The 17586-nt window shown below is 38.8% G+C and overlaps 2 protein-coding genes across 2 annotated transcripts in view; both read right to left on the bottom strand.

Moving 5' to 3' along the window:
• LOC138059108 (uncharacterized) overlaps nt 1–2948 on the bottom strand; it is a 7888-nt gene extending 4940 nt beyond the window's left edge. The window contains exon 1 of the mRNA XM_068904630.1: nt 1–2948. This exon is cut by the window's left edge and continues 1422 nt beyond it. Coding sequence (XP_068760731.1) covers nt 1–2921 — 2921 coding nt within the window. The 5' untranslated portion in view covers nt 2922–2948.
• Nucleotides 1–17149, bottom strand: part of LOC138059109 (uncharacterized) — a 68319-nt gene extending 51170 nt beyond the window's left edge. Inside the window, exons 1-2 of the mRNA XM_068904631.1 lie at nt 16975–17149; nt 8427–8494 (exon numbers count right to left, since the gene is read on the bottom strand). The gene's annotated coding sequence lies outside the window, so the exon portion shown is untranslated. The remainder of the gene's footprint in view (nt 1–8426; nt 8495–16974) is intronic.
• Between the last annotated feature and the right edge of the window lie 437 nt (nt 17150–17586).

Genomic DNA, 17586 nt, shown 5'->3' with positions numbered 1-17586 from the left:
CATTTTGCATCGTCGGGACAATCAGTTAACATCTCCTCGCCGCAAATAGAACAAACAGAAAAACTGCACTTACTGGTAGGAAAAAGGGGCTTCAAGTCTCCATTAAAGGAATAAGCAGTGTTTAGCATTCCTGGCAAGATGACATCCTGGATAGGATGAAATACCACAGAACGATAAAAGCCAAAACCCAATTCGTGCCAATCTACAGTGATCACTCTTAATGGACCAAGGTCGAAAAATAGTTCTGCATACTGCTTTGGTTTGACATAACGTTTCCAATTGAGGTTACCTGAAGCAAGTGACCAAAACTGAATGCTTCCATCACAGCATTCACACACCATGTATTCTAAGCTAGGGGACACATCCAAACAAGCCACTCGTGATGAACAATCAAACCGAGCTTGAATACCTGTTTGGGGATCATTTTTGCTTAAGAACTCCATGTAAGGTTTATCGGAATACTTGGTCTCCAGAAGCTGGCGGGAGTAAGTACATAATTTACTACTTCCCCTGTTCAGAAGACATTGAAAGATAGTAAAGGGATATTCCTGTAAGGTTACGCGGTGCTTCTTTAAAATAATCAATAACGACGAAAGACTTTTATGACAATCAGTAGACATCGTCTTCAAACCACCCTGCCTCAATACACCAACGATATCTTCAGTGGCTGCTGGCATGTTTAAAGAAAGCTTTGCGTACAAAAGCTCTGGGTCTGACACATATTTTGCAACCCCTTCCTCAAGGCTGCAGGATTTCATTTCCTGGTCTACCAGTAACATGTGCTGAACACCATGTTCCAAGGCATACCTTGAAGTGTCAGTGAAGGACTGTGAGTTGCCAATGCCTTTGCTCTTTAACTCGTCTAGCTCTTTAGAGCAAAGAGTAGAAAGGATCTTATGGCCTTCCACTTCCTCTACACTGAAACAGTGTTGCCTGTAGTGTGACTTGTCTGTCAACCAGTCCTTGACTGATTTATGAAAGAAATGAATGCGGTCTTCGTGAACAGGAAGAAGTGATGACACAATGGCAATGGCTTTGCGCGCCTTTCGCATAACAATCGAGGACGACAAGTTCTTGCACAACAATTTAGCAACAAAACCCAATGGCAGTGGTTCTCTGGCAGCGGCAATTGCAGCCAGGAAACAAAGAAATTCCTCTTCAGTTATGTTTAGTTCTTTACACAAGTCTTGTTCGAGCCGTTGAAAATACGACCGGTAAACACACGCGATGCCCGCAGGGAGGGTCTCGTCCAGTTGTTCCAAGGTGAGAAAAGTTGAACACTTGGACCTTATAAAATCTACCAAAAACTTGGCACACAGAAAGACTCCCTCTGACTTTTGCACAAGATCATCTAAGACCAGCTCATTCATTTCAAATTCCAATAAATCGCTTAGACTACGTTCAAAGTAAAAACGAATGACCTTCAAGTTCTCTTCATCTTTTGGTTCGAGTAGCAGTGGTTGCAAATCTTTCAGGCTGTCCCAAATGTTAACTTCGGGTCGCGTCGTCACCAAAAATCGAAGCCAAAGTGGTAAATTCTTAAACAACTTAGCAATCACATCAAGAAGATCGTTTCGTCCTTGGTATTCACTTTCGTCTACAGCATCTATTACCACAAGAGATGTACGACCTGGATCTGCTACTTTGTTCAGAGGTTCTGAAAAAAGCAAATCAAACAGATCCCTCACTTCCATGTCGTTGATCTCTACACCCAGATTTCCGGAGAGCTGTTCCACAAGGGCTTTCTTGTACTCTGGAAGACAGCATGACAGGTGACAGGCTAAAGACTGCATCATCACCTTGGAGTTCCTGTGGCGTGCTCTGTCATGGTGACAAAAATGGCTTCCCGCCAATCTGCCAGCTTCGTGCATTCTTTTACACATCTCAGCAGCGATGACAGATTTCCCCATCCCTGCATTTCCGCTGAGCACCAAGACACGATTTGGAGAACTTGCATCATCCAACCAGGTGCTGATTTTAGCAAAGAAAGACTCACGAGTTCCTTCCAAGTATCTCTTTGTATAATCTGTGATATCAGGTTCCGTGTCAACCCTTGCAAGTTTCTTTAGGATTTTGTCCTCCTGATCGGTGTTGTGTTTTGCGTGACAGGTTTCCGTGACAAGTTGATGTATGTCGTGAATCCTGGATTTGCTGTCCTTGACACCTTCTTGGGTTGTGTTCTGAGAAATTTGCAAGTTTTCAAGTGTGGAATAGACTTTCTCAACAGTCTCTTGGGTTGTTGACTGCTGGATTCTTAAGTCTTTAAGGATGGATTTGTTTTCCTCGACACTCTCTTGGACTGTGTTCTGAAGCTGACACAACTCATTAAGTTGAGTCTTGAGATCCGCTTCACTCTCTGCCCAGTCCCGTAATGCGTTAAGATAATCCTTCTCTCCACATCGCTCTGCCTTCAATCGATCAACCTCTGCCTGACTTAACCCAAGAGACACTAGAACGGCACTGATTTCCTGCCACAGAGCATTGAACATCAGTTCATCGATACCAGTGGTTGTGATGTGCCCATACAACTGATTACGGAAAAACTTAATTCGAGCAAGGTTTGCCTCACGAGAAGTGTCACTTGGGGGCGGCTTGCAATGCCATCCAGTGTGGGGAGGGGTAAGTCCACAAATGTTGGTCAGAAGGAGGAACAACAGAGTGATATCAAACATGGTGGAGTCAGGGGCAGCTCCATAAAAAGGAAAGAGCTTGTCCCACTGGTGACCATTGAGAATTCTTCTGCGTAAAAGGTTGATAAGGATGGAATAACAAGCAGTAAGATCAGCTGCCAAGTTTGCAGGAGGGTGATGAGTGTCAAAAACATTTCTCAGTACAGTTGTTCCACCATCAACAATAAGTCGACTCAGCTTGGCCCCATTTGTCTTCTCATTAGATCTGGCCAGGGGACCTGGTGTGGCCATTGTAATCCAAACTGCCGATTTTTCACAACATCTCTGCACAGAAAAGGAAAGAAAACATATGAAGTTTTTGACTGAGTTTAAACCATTCACAACTCAAACAACCTAGGACGCCTCCTACTGACGAGTAAAATCGTCTGGCGTCAGACAGAGTAAGAAGTGTCATTCTCAGGGGTCAATGGGTTATTGATTGACTTATTGGATTCAACTGAGTGTCCCTAAGCGACTGATTAAATTACTGATTAACAATTACCACCATCGATTGTCTTTATAAAAATTAAAGTACCTTCAGTGCACATGATTTGCTGAAGCAAAAAATCTAAGAAATCGAGGATCAAACGAGTGCCTGCATGGGCACGGACAGCTTTGTGATACTAAAATTCACTGAAGTTAATTCCCGTCCGGCTGGGTTAGTATCTGGATGGGTGACCTAAACAATATACCCCTTCATAAAACAGAAGCATCGCGCGGAAAATACTATTAACGCTAACAAATGCGAACTCAGCAAGGTACAGATTTTGTTAGCTTGCTTTATGCAAAACAAATATTGATGCAAAAGTAAATAACTATTGATACACAGTTTTTAGAAAGAGCAGAAGGAAGTTTCCGGGACGGTCGATCGAGAATAAAATATTTACGACATGAAAACAACATTAATTTTGAACCGTGAATATAGAATATAAAAAGTTACGATCAGCGACAAACATTTTGGGAGATTTTTGCTACGTTCAATTTTGTTATTCTACTTTTGGCTGCACAAATAAATCGCAAAATCGAAAGTGACATGGCCGGAATTCAGCGGGCGCCGTGATTAAGTTACCGCGGCATGTTTACTCGCCAAACAGTGAAGCATCTGTGTCAAATGATGGCAAGATACCGGGTTTTTGTAAGCTTCTTTTTCTGTCAAGTGTTTTAAAGTTTGACAAGAAATGTGCGCATTCAACACAAGGAACACAATCGCCCAACTCTTAGGTTAACCATTTGTTTATGCAAAGTCAAAATTTACTCTCCAAGACGCGTACGACGTTATTTATCACCAGGTAATTCCATCATTTTGGAAATAGCAGCTACTTTATTATTCATCGGCGTCACAATTTTTCACTGATTTTGGGGCTCATTTTGTTGAAACTCAAGCACGCTTCCAACAGACCTGTTTATTTTTTCGTGAACCCTTCCTGCTTACAGAGCAATACTAAAATTTCTCCCATATCACATTTCAACCTTAAGCTTGAAAATTCAATATACAACATGACATTATAATTCACAAAGGCAGAAAATACCACAGAATCCTTTTCCAGCGAAAAATTTATTGAAACAAGCAACATATTTGCTCTTAGAGGCAAAAACCTCTTCCTTGCGTGCGTGAAGACAAGAAACTCAATCCTGTCATATTACCATGTACTTCAGGTTCAAACCCTTTCCTGAAGAACCTTTTCCTTGAATAATGATGCACAAAATAGTCGACAAGCTTTCTTTTAAATAATTCTTGACTGTCACATTTCCAATTTTTTTTACCTGATTTTGTTGAACCCATAAGTTACCAGATAATTTTCCATTTGGTTTCAGTGTTGTACATAAAACTGCACTCGTGATAAAATATTGGAAATACAGCTCACTTTGATTTCGGCTCGACGGGCGATAGATTGTTGTCGAAGTCCATTACTCGTCGCTTTTACGATTCCAGGTATTTGTTTTCACCACCTGCCTAGTTTATCCAACTGACTTTCCATTATTGAGCTCCATAAGGGTATATTTTGTTTAAAGATCCACTAAAACGCCATTTGCGTTACATGACTTTCTACGCCATTGCAGGTTAAGTTTATCATTCTACTGTGTCCACCAGAGAAATCTACGCATTTCCACTACCCTCTCGATCCTAAGAAACTGACTGGGATTGCCATACGGCAACCCAGTAATGAACTTGCCATTCAAAACGTATATGGAGCAGTCGTGGCTCAGATGGCTAGTGCGCGGCTTTCGGAGCGAGAGGTCCCTGGTTCAGTCCTCGGTGACTTCAACGTCTGTTTCGACTTTCCTCTGATCCGTGTAGCTATAGCTTTAAATCCCCTTAAAACGGAGCACTGACAGAGGGAGAGGGGTAAGGGCGCACCGTCGGCTTCCACTGATATTAGCCTCGTAGCTGAAGGAACTACCGACGTTAAATAAAGTGACTTTACCTTTACCTTTACCTTTATTTACAACTTAAATGTCTTTTGTTATTGAAATTCTCGCCCCAAGGAATGTGTTGCCACTGAACTTTACTTTGTGTTAAATATCTCCAGATGCAGATGATATGGAAAAATCTCATTAACATTTTTTTTTGTCACATTGAAGAGCCAACAATAATACTGTTTTGATTTGCTATGGTCAAACCTTTGCAGGGATTCAATTTTATAAGTTATATTGTAAATAGAATATTACTGCGATTTGTCAAAGCCATTTATCAATGTAATTTTCCTTCCTTTTCATTGGCCGAGAGCCCACGACATGACCTGCAAATAACTGCCTACAAATACGTGTTTTGCTGCAAATAATATTCTGCTGTAGTGTAATTGAAACCACGTTCTAGAGTGAACATGGTAGTTCACTTTCCTGAGCTTTCAGAAAGTGATTTAAAGGCCCATTTTCACCCTAGACGCTCAAAGCAGTTTTAACACCTCCAACAACCTGTACCCTACAGCGTTCTCACATGACGTCACAGGGGCCATGTTGGTGTTCCAAAACAAAGAAATGGCGGCCATGATGGTGTATCAAACTAAAAATACTTTCTTTTGTTTCAGTAATCCAATATGGCTGCTGGTCACGTGAATGAAAATGCTCTATTTGGAAGGATTGAATCTATCAAACTTTTTCACTTAATGGTAATGTTATGACACCAATGGATGCTGTAACAACATGAACTTATTAATGTGACGTAACGGGTTAACGTGGCAACCAAAATCCATCTTAAAACAGCCTATTTTTTGTCTTTAAACGTATATATCTCAAAAATGAACTTGGTGACCCCCATCATTTATTGCTGGAGAGTGACCTGCACGCTAGGATAAAACTTTCTGCAAAGTTTAAAACAATTATCTTGAGCAGATTCATAGCCACCTTCACAATTAAAAAATATTAAGGTGGCTCTGAATCCGCTCCAGAGAATTTTTTTAAACTTTGCAGAGAATTTTGCCTTGGCCTGCCAATAACATTTTCAACTTTTATTATATGGTGTGTTGAGCCAAAGTTCACTTTAGTCACATACCGTATTAGAGACATACAATATCACTGTTAAACCTTACTGCGCAAAAGGAACTGAGCAACAAAAACACAAAATGACAAGCCTACCCCTACCATGGACAACAAAACACTGTTTCGTGATATGGTTTAACGATTTGCAGAGGCCCTAGCAAACGGAGTTCCTATCTATGCCTGGGTTTTTTTGTCCAAATTTGGTAAATCATGTCAGAGCGGTGTTATGAGGATCAGAAATATTTTTAGTTTATGTGTCATGCAATTCCAGACTTTCCTAGAATTATCTAACAATCTGTAATTTTCCAGAAATTTCTTTGATCTGACTCAGCAGTTTCTACAAATAGCACACCTTGTAGTACACTATAAATAGCAACAGAACATTCTAGATGCTTAGAGTAAAAGTATAAAAGCAGGCTTGTAAATAATAGAAAAAACTCTTTTGCCCGAGGGCTTACCCTCGTGGCCGGCTGTGATTGAACTTATGCTATGGATGCGATACTGTGACGAAGCAAAAATCAACTGCGATAACTATGGTGGAGCGATAACCTTTGACCTTGCTATATCCGGAGAGAAGAAAGAGAGCGGCCGAAAAGGAAAAAGTCTTCCGTGAGAGTTTGTGTACACAGAAATTCCAGTGAGTGGAAAGAATCCAGTGAATCAAGAAAGTCAGTTGGTGGAACTTCGATTTCAAAGTTGATCAAGACGAATGCTTGAAAGGCCATGAAAAACAGTAAGCCTGCTTTGCTTTACGAACTGCTTCACGTAATCTTTAACCGAAGTAATAGTAACAGTGTAAAACTAAATAAATAATAGTGAAAAAAGGTAACTGCTCGTTAATTGTCATACGTTTGTTGTGTGCCGTATATCGTACTCGGGAGTTCTTTTCATTTATGCCTTGTTCGCGGACATCTCTTGGTTATTCCAGCACGCAACCGCGGTTATCAGTCACACATGCCCCTCAATGACTTTTCTAAATTTTGGGTGGACATCAATCATATGTTTCCACAACAATAGTCCTGTTCGTCGAAACATTCGATTGACGTCCCCCACGCTTATGTTCCAAAAAATGAAAAAAAAATCGTCAAGGGGCCCGCGTGACTGATAACAGCTGTTCACGTTAAGTGTATATCACCCAGGTGGCACAAGTCTATGAATTAAAGACGGCATTCTTAATTCGACTGAAGGGAGTAAATCTTTGAAACATTTTATTTTGCGGGTTTTTAATTCTGTGGGAACTTTTTTTTTCGCAGGATCTAGGTCAAGCCTGCAAGATTTTCATGCTACATGGTAAGCACGTTGCATAATTCATTCTGAATTAATCAATGTCATTATGCCATTCAGTCAGCACACCACTGATCAGCTGTTTTGTTGATGCATCACTGAATATCTCTCATTGAATGTAACAAAGAACATTCCTGGTATTCCGGAATAGGATTACATGGAATACAAGTTAGAAATCCTTCGTTTTTACGGAGATTCACATTAAAAATGTCGAACACCTGCTAAAATGCTATTTTAAACATATCTTTATTATCCTTGTTTCTTCAAAACGCCAGACATACCGTTTTGAATTCATCACTTCACGTATTCTTATTCCGGAATACGGTGAATCAAACGCACTTTAAGTCAATGATCGAGGGAATGGATTGCGCTCCAAAGGTATTACAGTTTTGCTCCATTATCTCCAAATTGAAACAAAATTCATGATGAGAAACAAAATAATTTTTTATAGCTTTATTTATTTTACCAAAAGTTGCTGGAAAATCCCAACTGCTAACCCATTTATTTCAATGGTGAAAGCAGGTCGCAAATTGATGACTCCTCCATGTAATTTAATCACAAAGGGCAAAAATTCAGTCACAAATGCGATTGTATTGGTTGCAATTTCGATTACGGATTTACCTTAAGAATGTAAATACATTGGACGGGCCTAATTATTAGTTTTATAACTTGTTTAAGTTTCCGCATAATCAACGCATGTTTCCGCATAATATGGCCAAAACTTTCCGCATAATCTTTAATTTTTTTCCGCATCCTATCAGAAGCCATGTCCACACGTACAACCACTGCTCGCCTCGACTAACTTTTGCTAACTGTGAGCAGTGCATATTGAACATGCCATTGTACTGTACTATAATGATTTCTACAATTATTATTTTATTAATAAACAGGCTGTCTTTAAATTGACACCCCATTTTGCAGTAATTTGGAATGGAAAGAAAACTGTGCACTTGAGGTTAACACAGAAAGTTTAGTTTGAACCAAATGGCTTACCTGTAAAGTGACATTACAAACAAATAAAAAAACTTTGGCTTGCTGTTTCAAAGTTTCCCAAAACAAAGCTGAAATAAAAATCAGGAACAAAATTGCTAACTGATCAAAGCCATGACACCCATACTATTTCAACACTCACACTAACTTATAACTTTTAAGTATGTAATTTTATAAACTACTTCATAATGATATTAAGCAAAAATTACAAGAGCCATTTACAGGGCTCCCACTCTATCATGAAAACAAAATTCCCTGACTTTCCCCTGACCAAAGGCAATTTTCCTGACACAATCTTTTACGATTTTCTAGAAATCTGAGGACAAGAAAGACCACTAATTTTAATGTTCGTTCAGTTTAATGACAGTATATTTTTCCTTGTTGTGCCCAACATACAAAGCATGTGGATAGCAAGGAAACATGTTTTGAGTGGTTTAACATCAAGAAAATTTATCCAGATGAGAGAAATAAAACTTCCCTGACATTGACTTTTCCCTGACTTTTGAGATCTTTTTTTCAAATTCCCTGACCTTGAAAATTTTTCCAACTTTCCTGACTTCCTGGCTTCCCTCACTTCAAGGTGAGTGGGAACCCTGATTTATAGAAGTACATGTAAATTAATATAGAGTTCAAGAATTTACTGACCACACTCATCGGGCAATTTCAATAATATTATTAATGACTAACAGTAAATATTATAATGGAACCTATAGTTACATAATTATTTCAAATGAATATAATAGTTTCTAAGAACATATCTATACTGTGTTCCACAACAACCACACACAAAGACGGGTACCTTGGCCTCTCTCCTCAAACACTTTTACGTTATTCAAAGCACATTATCAACACACCCTACTATAAATCCCTTCCCGACGTAAGGGTGAGACTTATAGATTTTACTTTGGCTAACACCAGATAACTTATATTCACCAATTGGGGGCAGTCTTTAGGATGGTGTGATCCACTCAAAACCTACATTTGTATGTCTCCGTTAACACTTCCCCACCAGATCATGAGAGTGAGACTTAATAGGTTTAACACCGGTTAATACCAGACAATTTTACTCCCCAGTTGGGGGCACTTTGGGAGTGAATTGGTAAAGACACTTAAGTCAAGAAATGCGTGGATTGGATTCAATGCATGTCCAGTTTTGATATCCAACAAGAAGTGTCCCGGACCCTTAAAATTAAAGGGCCTGTGGCACTCTATTGCGCATGTGCGGCTGTTTGATTTTTGAACCGACGGTTCTTTTTTCAAAGCCAGTATCAATGACGGAAATCCTGTTTAATCGACACAGTGAGACGTGCTCAAGTTGTAATAACATTTCTAAACTTCAGTTTGGTAATATACGAAGGACTTTGATGCCATATTGTGTTAGTTTTTGGGAGCTGCAGATAAAATTCATGTCCACGAAAGCCGGATCAGGCGAAGGGGCTCGGGTCGAAAGGTTCTAGCTTACACCTCGTCGCCGCCTTGCATCCAAACAAACAAGAAAACAAGTAATAGCAGATGGGAGAAGGCACATCGAAAGCTTTATATAGCGAAAGATGTCCATGAAAGCTGGAAGAAAATAAAGTGTATGTGCGTCGATTCCACTGACACGACCTTTACACAACATCTTTTGCCCTTGGAGGTGAGACGAAGAATGGGGTTATAGTATTTACACTGATTATTGGTTAAACCTTTAGCACTATGATTCTTTGTCGTCAGCTTAGAGTGCGTTTTATTTGGCTATTCGAGTTTTTTATCCGTCAGTTCAGTTGCCATATCATGGAATTATGGCTTTTAGTGTAGGGATGCACAAGGAGCAAATTATTGGCTTCAGCTTTGAAACGTGGCAGGAAGCGTCTCGATTTAGCTGTTGTAGCCACGGTAGATGAGAATTTTTGTTTGGTAAAAAAGAGGGGCTGAACTTTTTTTTTGTTTTATTTTTTTCTGATTAGAATAGGGTCAAGCGTGATAGATCGATCTGCTCAGTTTATTTCGCATCATTTGAAAGCCAATTTAACGGTACATTCATTTGCCATTCATTGAGCTATCTTTTTGCACAGAGTACAGGTAACATTTTTGATCAAGTATTTTGAAATACACTATGCAACTAATACTCTATCAAGCAGTTGATATATTTTACAAATAATAATAATTAATAATAATAAATAAACAGTAAGTTGTGTTCATTTTAGTCAAGCAGAAACCACCTGGTAAAACTATTTGTGTTAGCACAGATCACTTTTGGCATACTGGTCCTTTGGAATGTGCAAACAGTATGTCTCTGATATACGCATGTCAATGAGAATTTTATACATCATTATCAACAATGATGAGCACAGCAGTATGATGATAGTTATTATACTGTAAATGAAGAGATATGTTGTCATGAAGTATGGGTATGAAGATCATTGTTGAAAACTTTAAAGGACACTGCAGGTAGGCACTAGTAGTTCAGTAACTCATGGGTTGTTGTTTAGTCAATGTTTGCTATTGGTACCAACTGGCAGAACTGTTTGGCTTACAAAAGGAATTATTGCATAGAGGGTCACCTCAAATGAACAATCACAGACCCTGGGCAGTCAATCACTGTCCTGACCTAGGTTCATCTGCTGAATGTAACACTAGTGGAATGTTGCATTAAACTAGTGATTACTGTTGATAGTAATTATTAATAATTTTCCTGTCTTTTCATATTTACTGGGCCATAACCTTTTTTCTAGGGAACAAGTTTTACACAGCAAGGAAAAAGTTGACTATCCTTGATTGGAATTACTGGTATCATAATGGCTTTTCATTTTCCACCACTGAGGATCATGCTGACACCATCATTGCAAGAAAATACAACCAGAGAACAAAATCTTGGGACGTGAGGATATTAAAGGTTTCCAAAGATTGTGGATATATTTGGATGCTGATGGACAAAATGTTTAAAGTTTGCATTGATGACGACGACTATTTAATCACTCGTGAAGTCTGTCTGGAACCTGATGATCCCAGAATCATTTCTCCAACAACTGTTGAAAGTGAACCTCTTCCAGCTCATGAGCTCCTGGCAAGAGGCAGAAACAGATTTTCACAAATAAGCAGCTCATAGAGATTTAATGCAAAACTTTCAGCTACTGTAAAACCAGGAAAAACACAAATGCCCTCACAATGTGTTGCAGTGATGAAATTACGAACAGTCGGGTGTCAATGGAATGGCTCAAGTCAAGCTAATAAGCCTTGCCTTTTTGCTTCAGTTTGGGTAGTAACTTGAAGTAATAATTATATTGACTGTTTTTCTCTCCAAGTTTTGTGGGGTGATTGTGACATGTAGCACTGAGCCAGCATTGAAACCAGGACAAGATATACAGTGTATGACTTGACAGTTCTCACCCAAGATAACGGCTGACCATACATTACACATAATTTGTACATGTAGCTTTGAAATCGTTGTTGGAGTTTTGTCTCATGGTAATATATTGTATAACTTTAGAATTTTGTCTCCTGGTGTGATTTCTTATTATGTGGTTTTGTACTTGGCATTTTTAGTGCATATCTTTTGAAAACGGAAATAATTTAAACTACAGTGAAAAAAAAACAGTGTAAATACAAAAAATGGAAATTCCAATTCAGTGCTATGATATTGGGAAATTGACAGTTATTGTAAAAAGTGGTGTTGAGAGTAACATGTGAATACAGATGAAGCAAAATCAAATTTTATTATTGTTCATATACATGTCTGCATCAAATTATTTGAAGATGTGAAAGCAGTAATTATTATTCTAAGACAATTTCCATTCTTGCAAAAGTGTAAGTCAGTCTAAACCAGAAGAAATGGTGTCACAAATAAATGTAATCTAAATTGCCTTTAAAAATAGTTTTTATCCTAAACCAAAGTTTCACAACAAGGCAACTAAAACAAGTCAGTTATTGGGGGTGATGGTATGCTGAAAATAATTATTAAAAGAGGGGATCCTGAGATTTCCTGATATTTTTATTTGGGAGTGGAGGTTCCCTTTAATGAAAACCACACACTCTCACTGTGGTTTTGTGTCTGCTATTACTTCCCAACATTTAGACAGTTTAGAAACCCATCTGAACACCTGTTGCTTAGGGGGAAGTGTCTTCTAGTACAAAGTACATGCACACAGCAGAAAGAACAACTTTCCTCTTCCTTCTTCCAAGGGCAGTCACCTTGTGTATCTAGGATGTATAAATATTGTGTTCAAACAGAGTTTTCAAAAGTGCCTTGTTTGTGAAATACAGTTGCATCCCCACATCCTTTGTTTTTGATGTGCTGGCTCATACACCTGTAGTACGACAGTTACCTTATTTGCCCAATTCAGGAACTGGCTTTTGGTCACTAGACCAGTTTCATAAATGGCGACCACCTTTACAGTTTTTTGTATTTATGTTAATTACACCTACTTCCTTCATTTTAATATTCTTTTGAAAGTTGCTTGTCATAGCAAGACTAGAAAGGTTTGTTAGCTAAAACAGAAGAACATTTTATTTGACAGGCATGAAATAGATCTATACAAATGTAGGTTGTCCACTGGACTATGGTAAGTCTGCAAGTCAAGTGCTGGCATCTTCATGGTCAGAGGCATTTTCATCTTGTTCCATAAGAAGGCAATCAGTATAATCCATGCTTCCCACTCCCTTCTGTAGTGCCTTTATGGTCAGTTTCCATGCCACATTTATCAACTCCTAGGGAAAGAGACTATTTATTAATGTGGTACATTGCAATTCCGTGAAAGAAGTCCTGCCCTCAAAGATTATTGATTTTATGAAGTGATGATGTACATACATGGAAGAGAACTCCCCACAAAGACTTCCATAAATTTTTGACTAGTCACAACTGGCTAGGAAGGTTTTTTTTTTTTGGAGAAATCGTTAAACGTGATATGCTTATCAGCTGAACGGTGAAATTGACATTATACAGGTGATTTGGCAGAACAAGTTACTGCAAGTAAAGCAACCAAAATATATTTGAATCCATGGAGATTTTCTAATATGGCGTGTATTCATCACTGATTGTACATTCTGAATGTTTCATTTCTTCTGATTCTTTTCTTCTTCGCTCATCTAATGTTCTTGATTTCCCTGAGGCACATTTGCGACAGCTGTTTTTTACTAGCACTTTCTAATTGAGAAAATCGCAGTGAACTCGAGTACAACCGGTTAACAGGCCTTGATAAACAACTCAGCTTGTCTTTTCGGCCTGCCGGAAACCGCAATCGCTGTGAACAAAGAGTGTTGAACATATATTATCGCCCACCTTGTTTCTGCATGGTTTCGTCCCTGTTCCACATATGCAAGTCTCTGTGTAAGATAGATATTTTCCTACAGTTTTCCACGGTCATCCCTGACGTTCGACTGCAGAACACTCGAGGCTACAGTACGACAAGTGAAGAATTCCATTGAAAAAAAGGCCTGGAAATTTCACAAATGGTTCACATTTTTGCCCGAAACAATTTCATCGAGTTTCCTTACGTTTTTCTCCTAAGGGCTCTGTGGAAACACTGCTTGTGCTTCGCCATTTTATTTCCAAGATACCTCCAACGATAAATATCTCATCTCGCGAGTGTCGTGTGAAGATTTCTATTGGTTGAAAATTGTGTGGTTGTCAATCAAGCTCACACATGCGCTTTATCGTGACACAGGCCCTTTAAGGGAAATGTTAGGGTAAGCATTACATGTACTTTTAAGTTTGGGTAAATACAGTGTAACTTGAAGAGCAGAGTTTATTAGAGTTTATCGAGCCATACTAAATGTACTTCTACTACAGCAGTTTAGGGGACACTTTATGATGTTAGTTTGTCAGTAAACAAAGAAAATCTGAGTAGAATACAAGTTAAGATGATGAGCAAGAGGACATTTCAAGACACTAAGCAAATTTGGAGTGCATCAAATTTCAAGGACAACACATGCATACAAAACATGGACCCCAGTTCCATGGAACAACCCTTGTGGACCTACTCCATGGAGGGTGTAAAGTGCAGGTTGCAGGTCACTGTCTTACCATAACTGAAACAACCCAAACCTTAAAGAAAGGCTAACCTTAGGCTTAAGCATTGTCTAAAGCATACATCTTATTCCAAAATGGCTGGCATTTTTAGTATTATTTTGTTTCCTTGCCAACTGGCCCTTTAAGCCTTGCTTTCAGGCGTAAAATTCAAAAGATTGACAGATGAAGAAAAAAATAACATAGTTTTTATATATAACTCTGAATCGAATTCTCATTAAAAGATTAATGACAGTCGATCGTAAAAACACTGAAACTTCTAAAGTCTCTGACTTCTATGAATCAAGGGGAAGGTCATGATGTTCTGTCAAAAGGAAGAAATTGATCACAGGCTATAAAGGTGCATGTGATCACCTTCTGTCAACTGAATGAACTATGGGAAAGAATGTTAATCGTTCGTCGTTTTCAGAGTAAAACAACATACTTAGTAACCAAAAAACATTTCATCTGTTGGGTCAGGAAGTCTTCTTTGTCAGGTTCCTGAGAAACGTATCTATTTTGACTTCAGGGTGAACTATTTACACAATCATGAGGTTGAGCGGACAATCAAAACCGAGTTTGTAACTGAAAATCTAAAAAACAGACTCACGAATTATTGCAAATCACAATGCTGACAAGCACAAAAGCAAAAGAAATGGTTAATGAATAAGAAGTTTTTTACTACCTAAATGTTAGATAGATAAAAGAGAGGTATTGTTGAAAAATCTTTGTGTAAAGGAGCTATGTCACGCAAATGATGTAATTTCATGACACTCAAAATTCACAAAAAGCATGAGCAATGTAAACAATCTTCACACTAGTTAGTCGTAGCAATAAATTGGATTAACCAGGAACTTAAGGAAATATTGTTGGCTTTCCAAATAAACTTCATTTTACACTATACAATGACAAAACAGATCTTTTTCTGACGTTAAAAACTTGGCTGCCTATTAATCATTTGTCAGAAAGAAAAAATTCCTGTATCGTTGAATAATGAAGCTCAAAATAGACAATAACCTTTCTTTCAAATAATTTTTGGCTGTCACATTTCCAATTATTTTTCTAAGTGAAGAGTTCAAGACTGTGCAGAGTTGAGCACAAAATAAAATAAAACAAGAATAAGTGAAATTTCCACTTGTTACGGGAAGACTGTGCAGTGGCCAGACAACAGAGATCACTGAGCCACTTAAGGCGTTGGATTCCTTTTCCGTCTTTGTTAACCCATTGACTCCTGGAGGTTCCCCATTGACAAGTAAAATACTCTGGCGTTAGACAGAGTAAAGTCTGGTCGGTTTTTGCCGGTTCAGGTGTCAAAGGGTAAACCCATAAGTTACTAGAGAATTTTCCATTTGGTTTTAGTGTTGTACATAAGACCACACTTGGTAAAACATTACAAATACAGCTCACTTTGATTACAGCTCGATGGGCAAAAAATTGTTGTCAAAGTCCATTACTCATCACTTTTAACATTCCAGATATTTATTTTTCACCGCCTGTCTTGTTTATCCAATTGACCTTCCATTCTTGAGCTCCATAGTGAACCGTATATTTTGTTTTAACCCATTTCCCAACTGGTTTGCCATACTGGCAACACAGTAAAAATTAATGCATTGAATTTACATGTAGGTGACTTCAATTAAAGCGGTCACTCATGGAATAACTGTCCACTTGTGCTTGAATGTAGGGCCTGAACCTGTTAAGTCGCTTGTTATTTTCTCAAAAGGTCTTGAAGCATTCCATTACAAGTCGCTAAAGCATCCTGTTACAAGATGAGAGCAAACACTGTTCCTCATGATGTCATCCCTTTGTTCCATAGTGTCATAGTTCGCAATACGCAGTCTGTAGTTTCCCATTATTATAAATTACCTTAGTCCCTATTATATTTTTTGCGAATGCCCACTTAACTGTTGGCAGAAAAAGCCCTAGGAAGGATATTGTCACAATTTCACAGAAATAGGTCATTTTACAGTTGTTTGCTCAGCGACCTAGCCTATGAATGGCTGCTAGGCTGCCGGTGACCTTGGATAGAAAACAGCCCCCACTGCTTTTATCACGCGAATTGTGTTGTAATTCTAATTTAATAGTCCGTATTAACATTACAAAAGCACGGAGGTTTGTATCAAAACAGGGTCACCGGCAGCCTCGCTTCCATTCGTAGGCCAGGTAACTTAGCTACAACTGTAAAAGTGGTCTATTGTGGTCCATGTTTTATATACATGTATGTAACATCCAAAGTTCGAGCATTTCTGGATATCTTTTAAGAGACTGAAAACTCATAATAATTTAAGGAAAATAAAGACAATTTGGCAAAATCCTGAACTTAAGGTTCACTACATTAAGGCTAAATCTTTTTACTAGCAATCCAGTATTTCAATAATATCACGATTCATCTTTTTCTACAACACAAGTACAATCGTCAGTGTGTGTAGCACTTCATCTGCACAAATTCGCCATCAAAGATCGTTTGTATATACAGAAATAAACATTTCTCTCAGTGTATTCAATGTGACGAGGGGACGCAAATGCAAGACTTAAATCGCCGCATAGCCAACACATGAAACTACGTACCGGTAAATAGCCAAAGTCAGAACCAGATTAGCTAACTTTTGACGAACAAATAACTCAGCTGCAAACCTTGACGCCACGAAGAACGTTTATCTTCGTTTCTCATGAGGCCATTAACACTTCCGCGTTCAGGGGGTGCCGTGTGTCATCCAAAATTGTAGACGTCATGTTTCGGGGTAGTACTTGGTGTAAGGGTCATAGGTAGTGTATGGGTGTAACTGGGGACATAATAGTCAAGTCTTACACCAAGTACTACCGGTTTGCCATCATGTAGTCGCCCGTGTCGCCCGCTTTTACCCATCAGTGGGAGCATGGCCGACAAAAATATAAGGATTTGTATGGGAATCACGATAAAAGGCTTAAGAAGATAATTATATGAAAAAAGTCTCGATTAAAAAGCCTAACCTTATTGCCATTGCGGGTAGCTTCCTTCCTGTGTGTTTTTTTTTTCCAGATCCGACGCGATTTGAGCCATTTTTCCCTAACCCTGCCTCCTCTGATGGTTTGACAGTCTTTCTTTGCGGCACAAGTCCAAACCATGAAGGAAAGTGGATACCTCCTCTGCTCTCCAGACAAGAGGCCTTGTAACCAGTGTGTCTTGCTCTTCATCTGATT

Source organism: Montipora capricornis, chromosome 8 (assembly GCF_036669925.1).
Source record: "Montipora capricornis isolate CH-2021 chromosome 8, ASM3666992v2, whole genome shotgun sequence".
NCBI lineage: Eukaryota > Metazoa > Cnidaria > Anthozoa > Scleractinia > Acroporidae > Montipora > Montipora capricornis.
The sequence above is the reverse complement of the archived record's forward strand: the minus strand, read 5'-3'. Positions and strand labels throughout refer to the sequence as shown.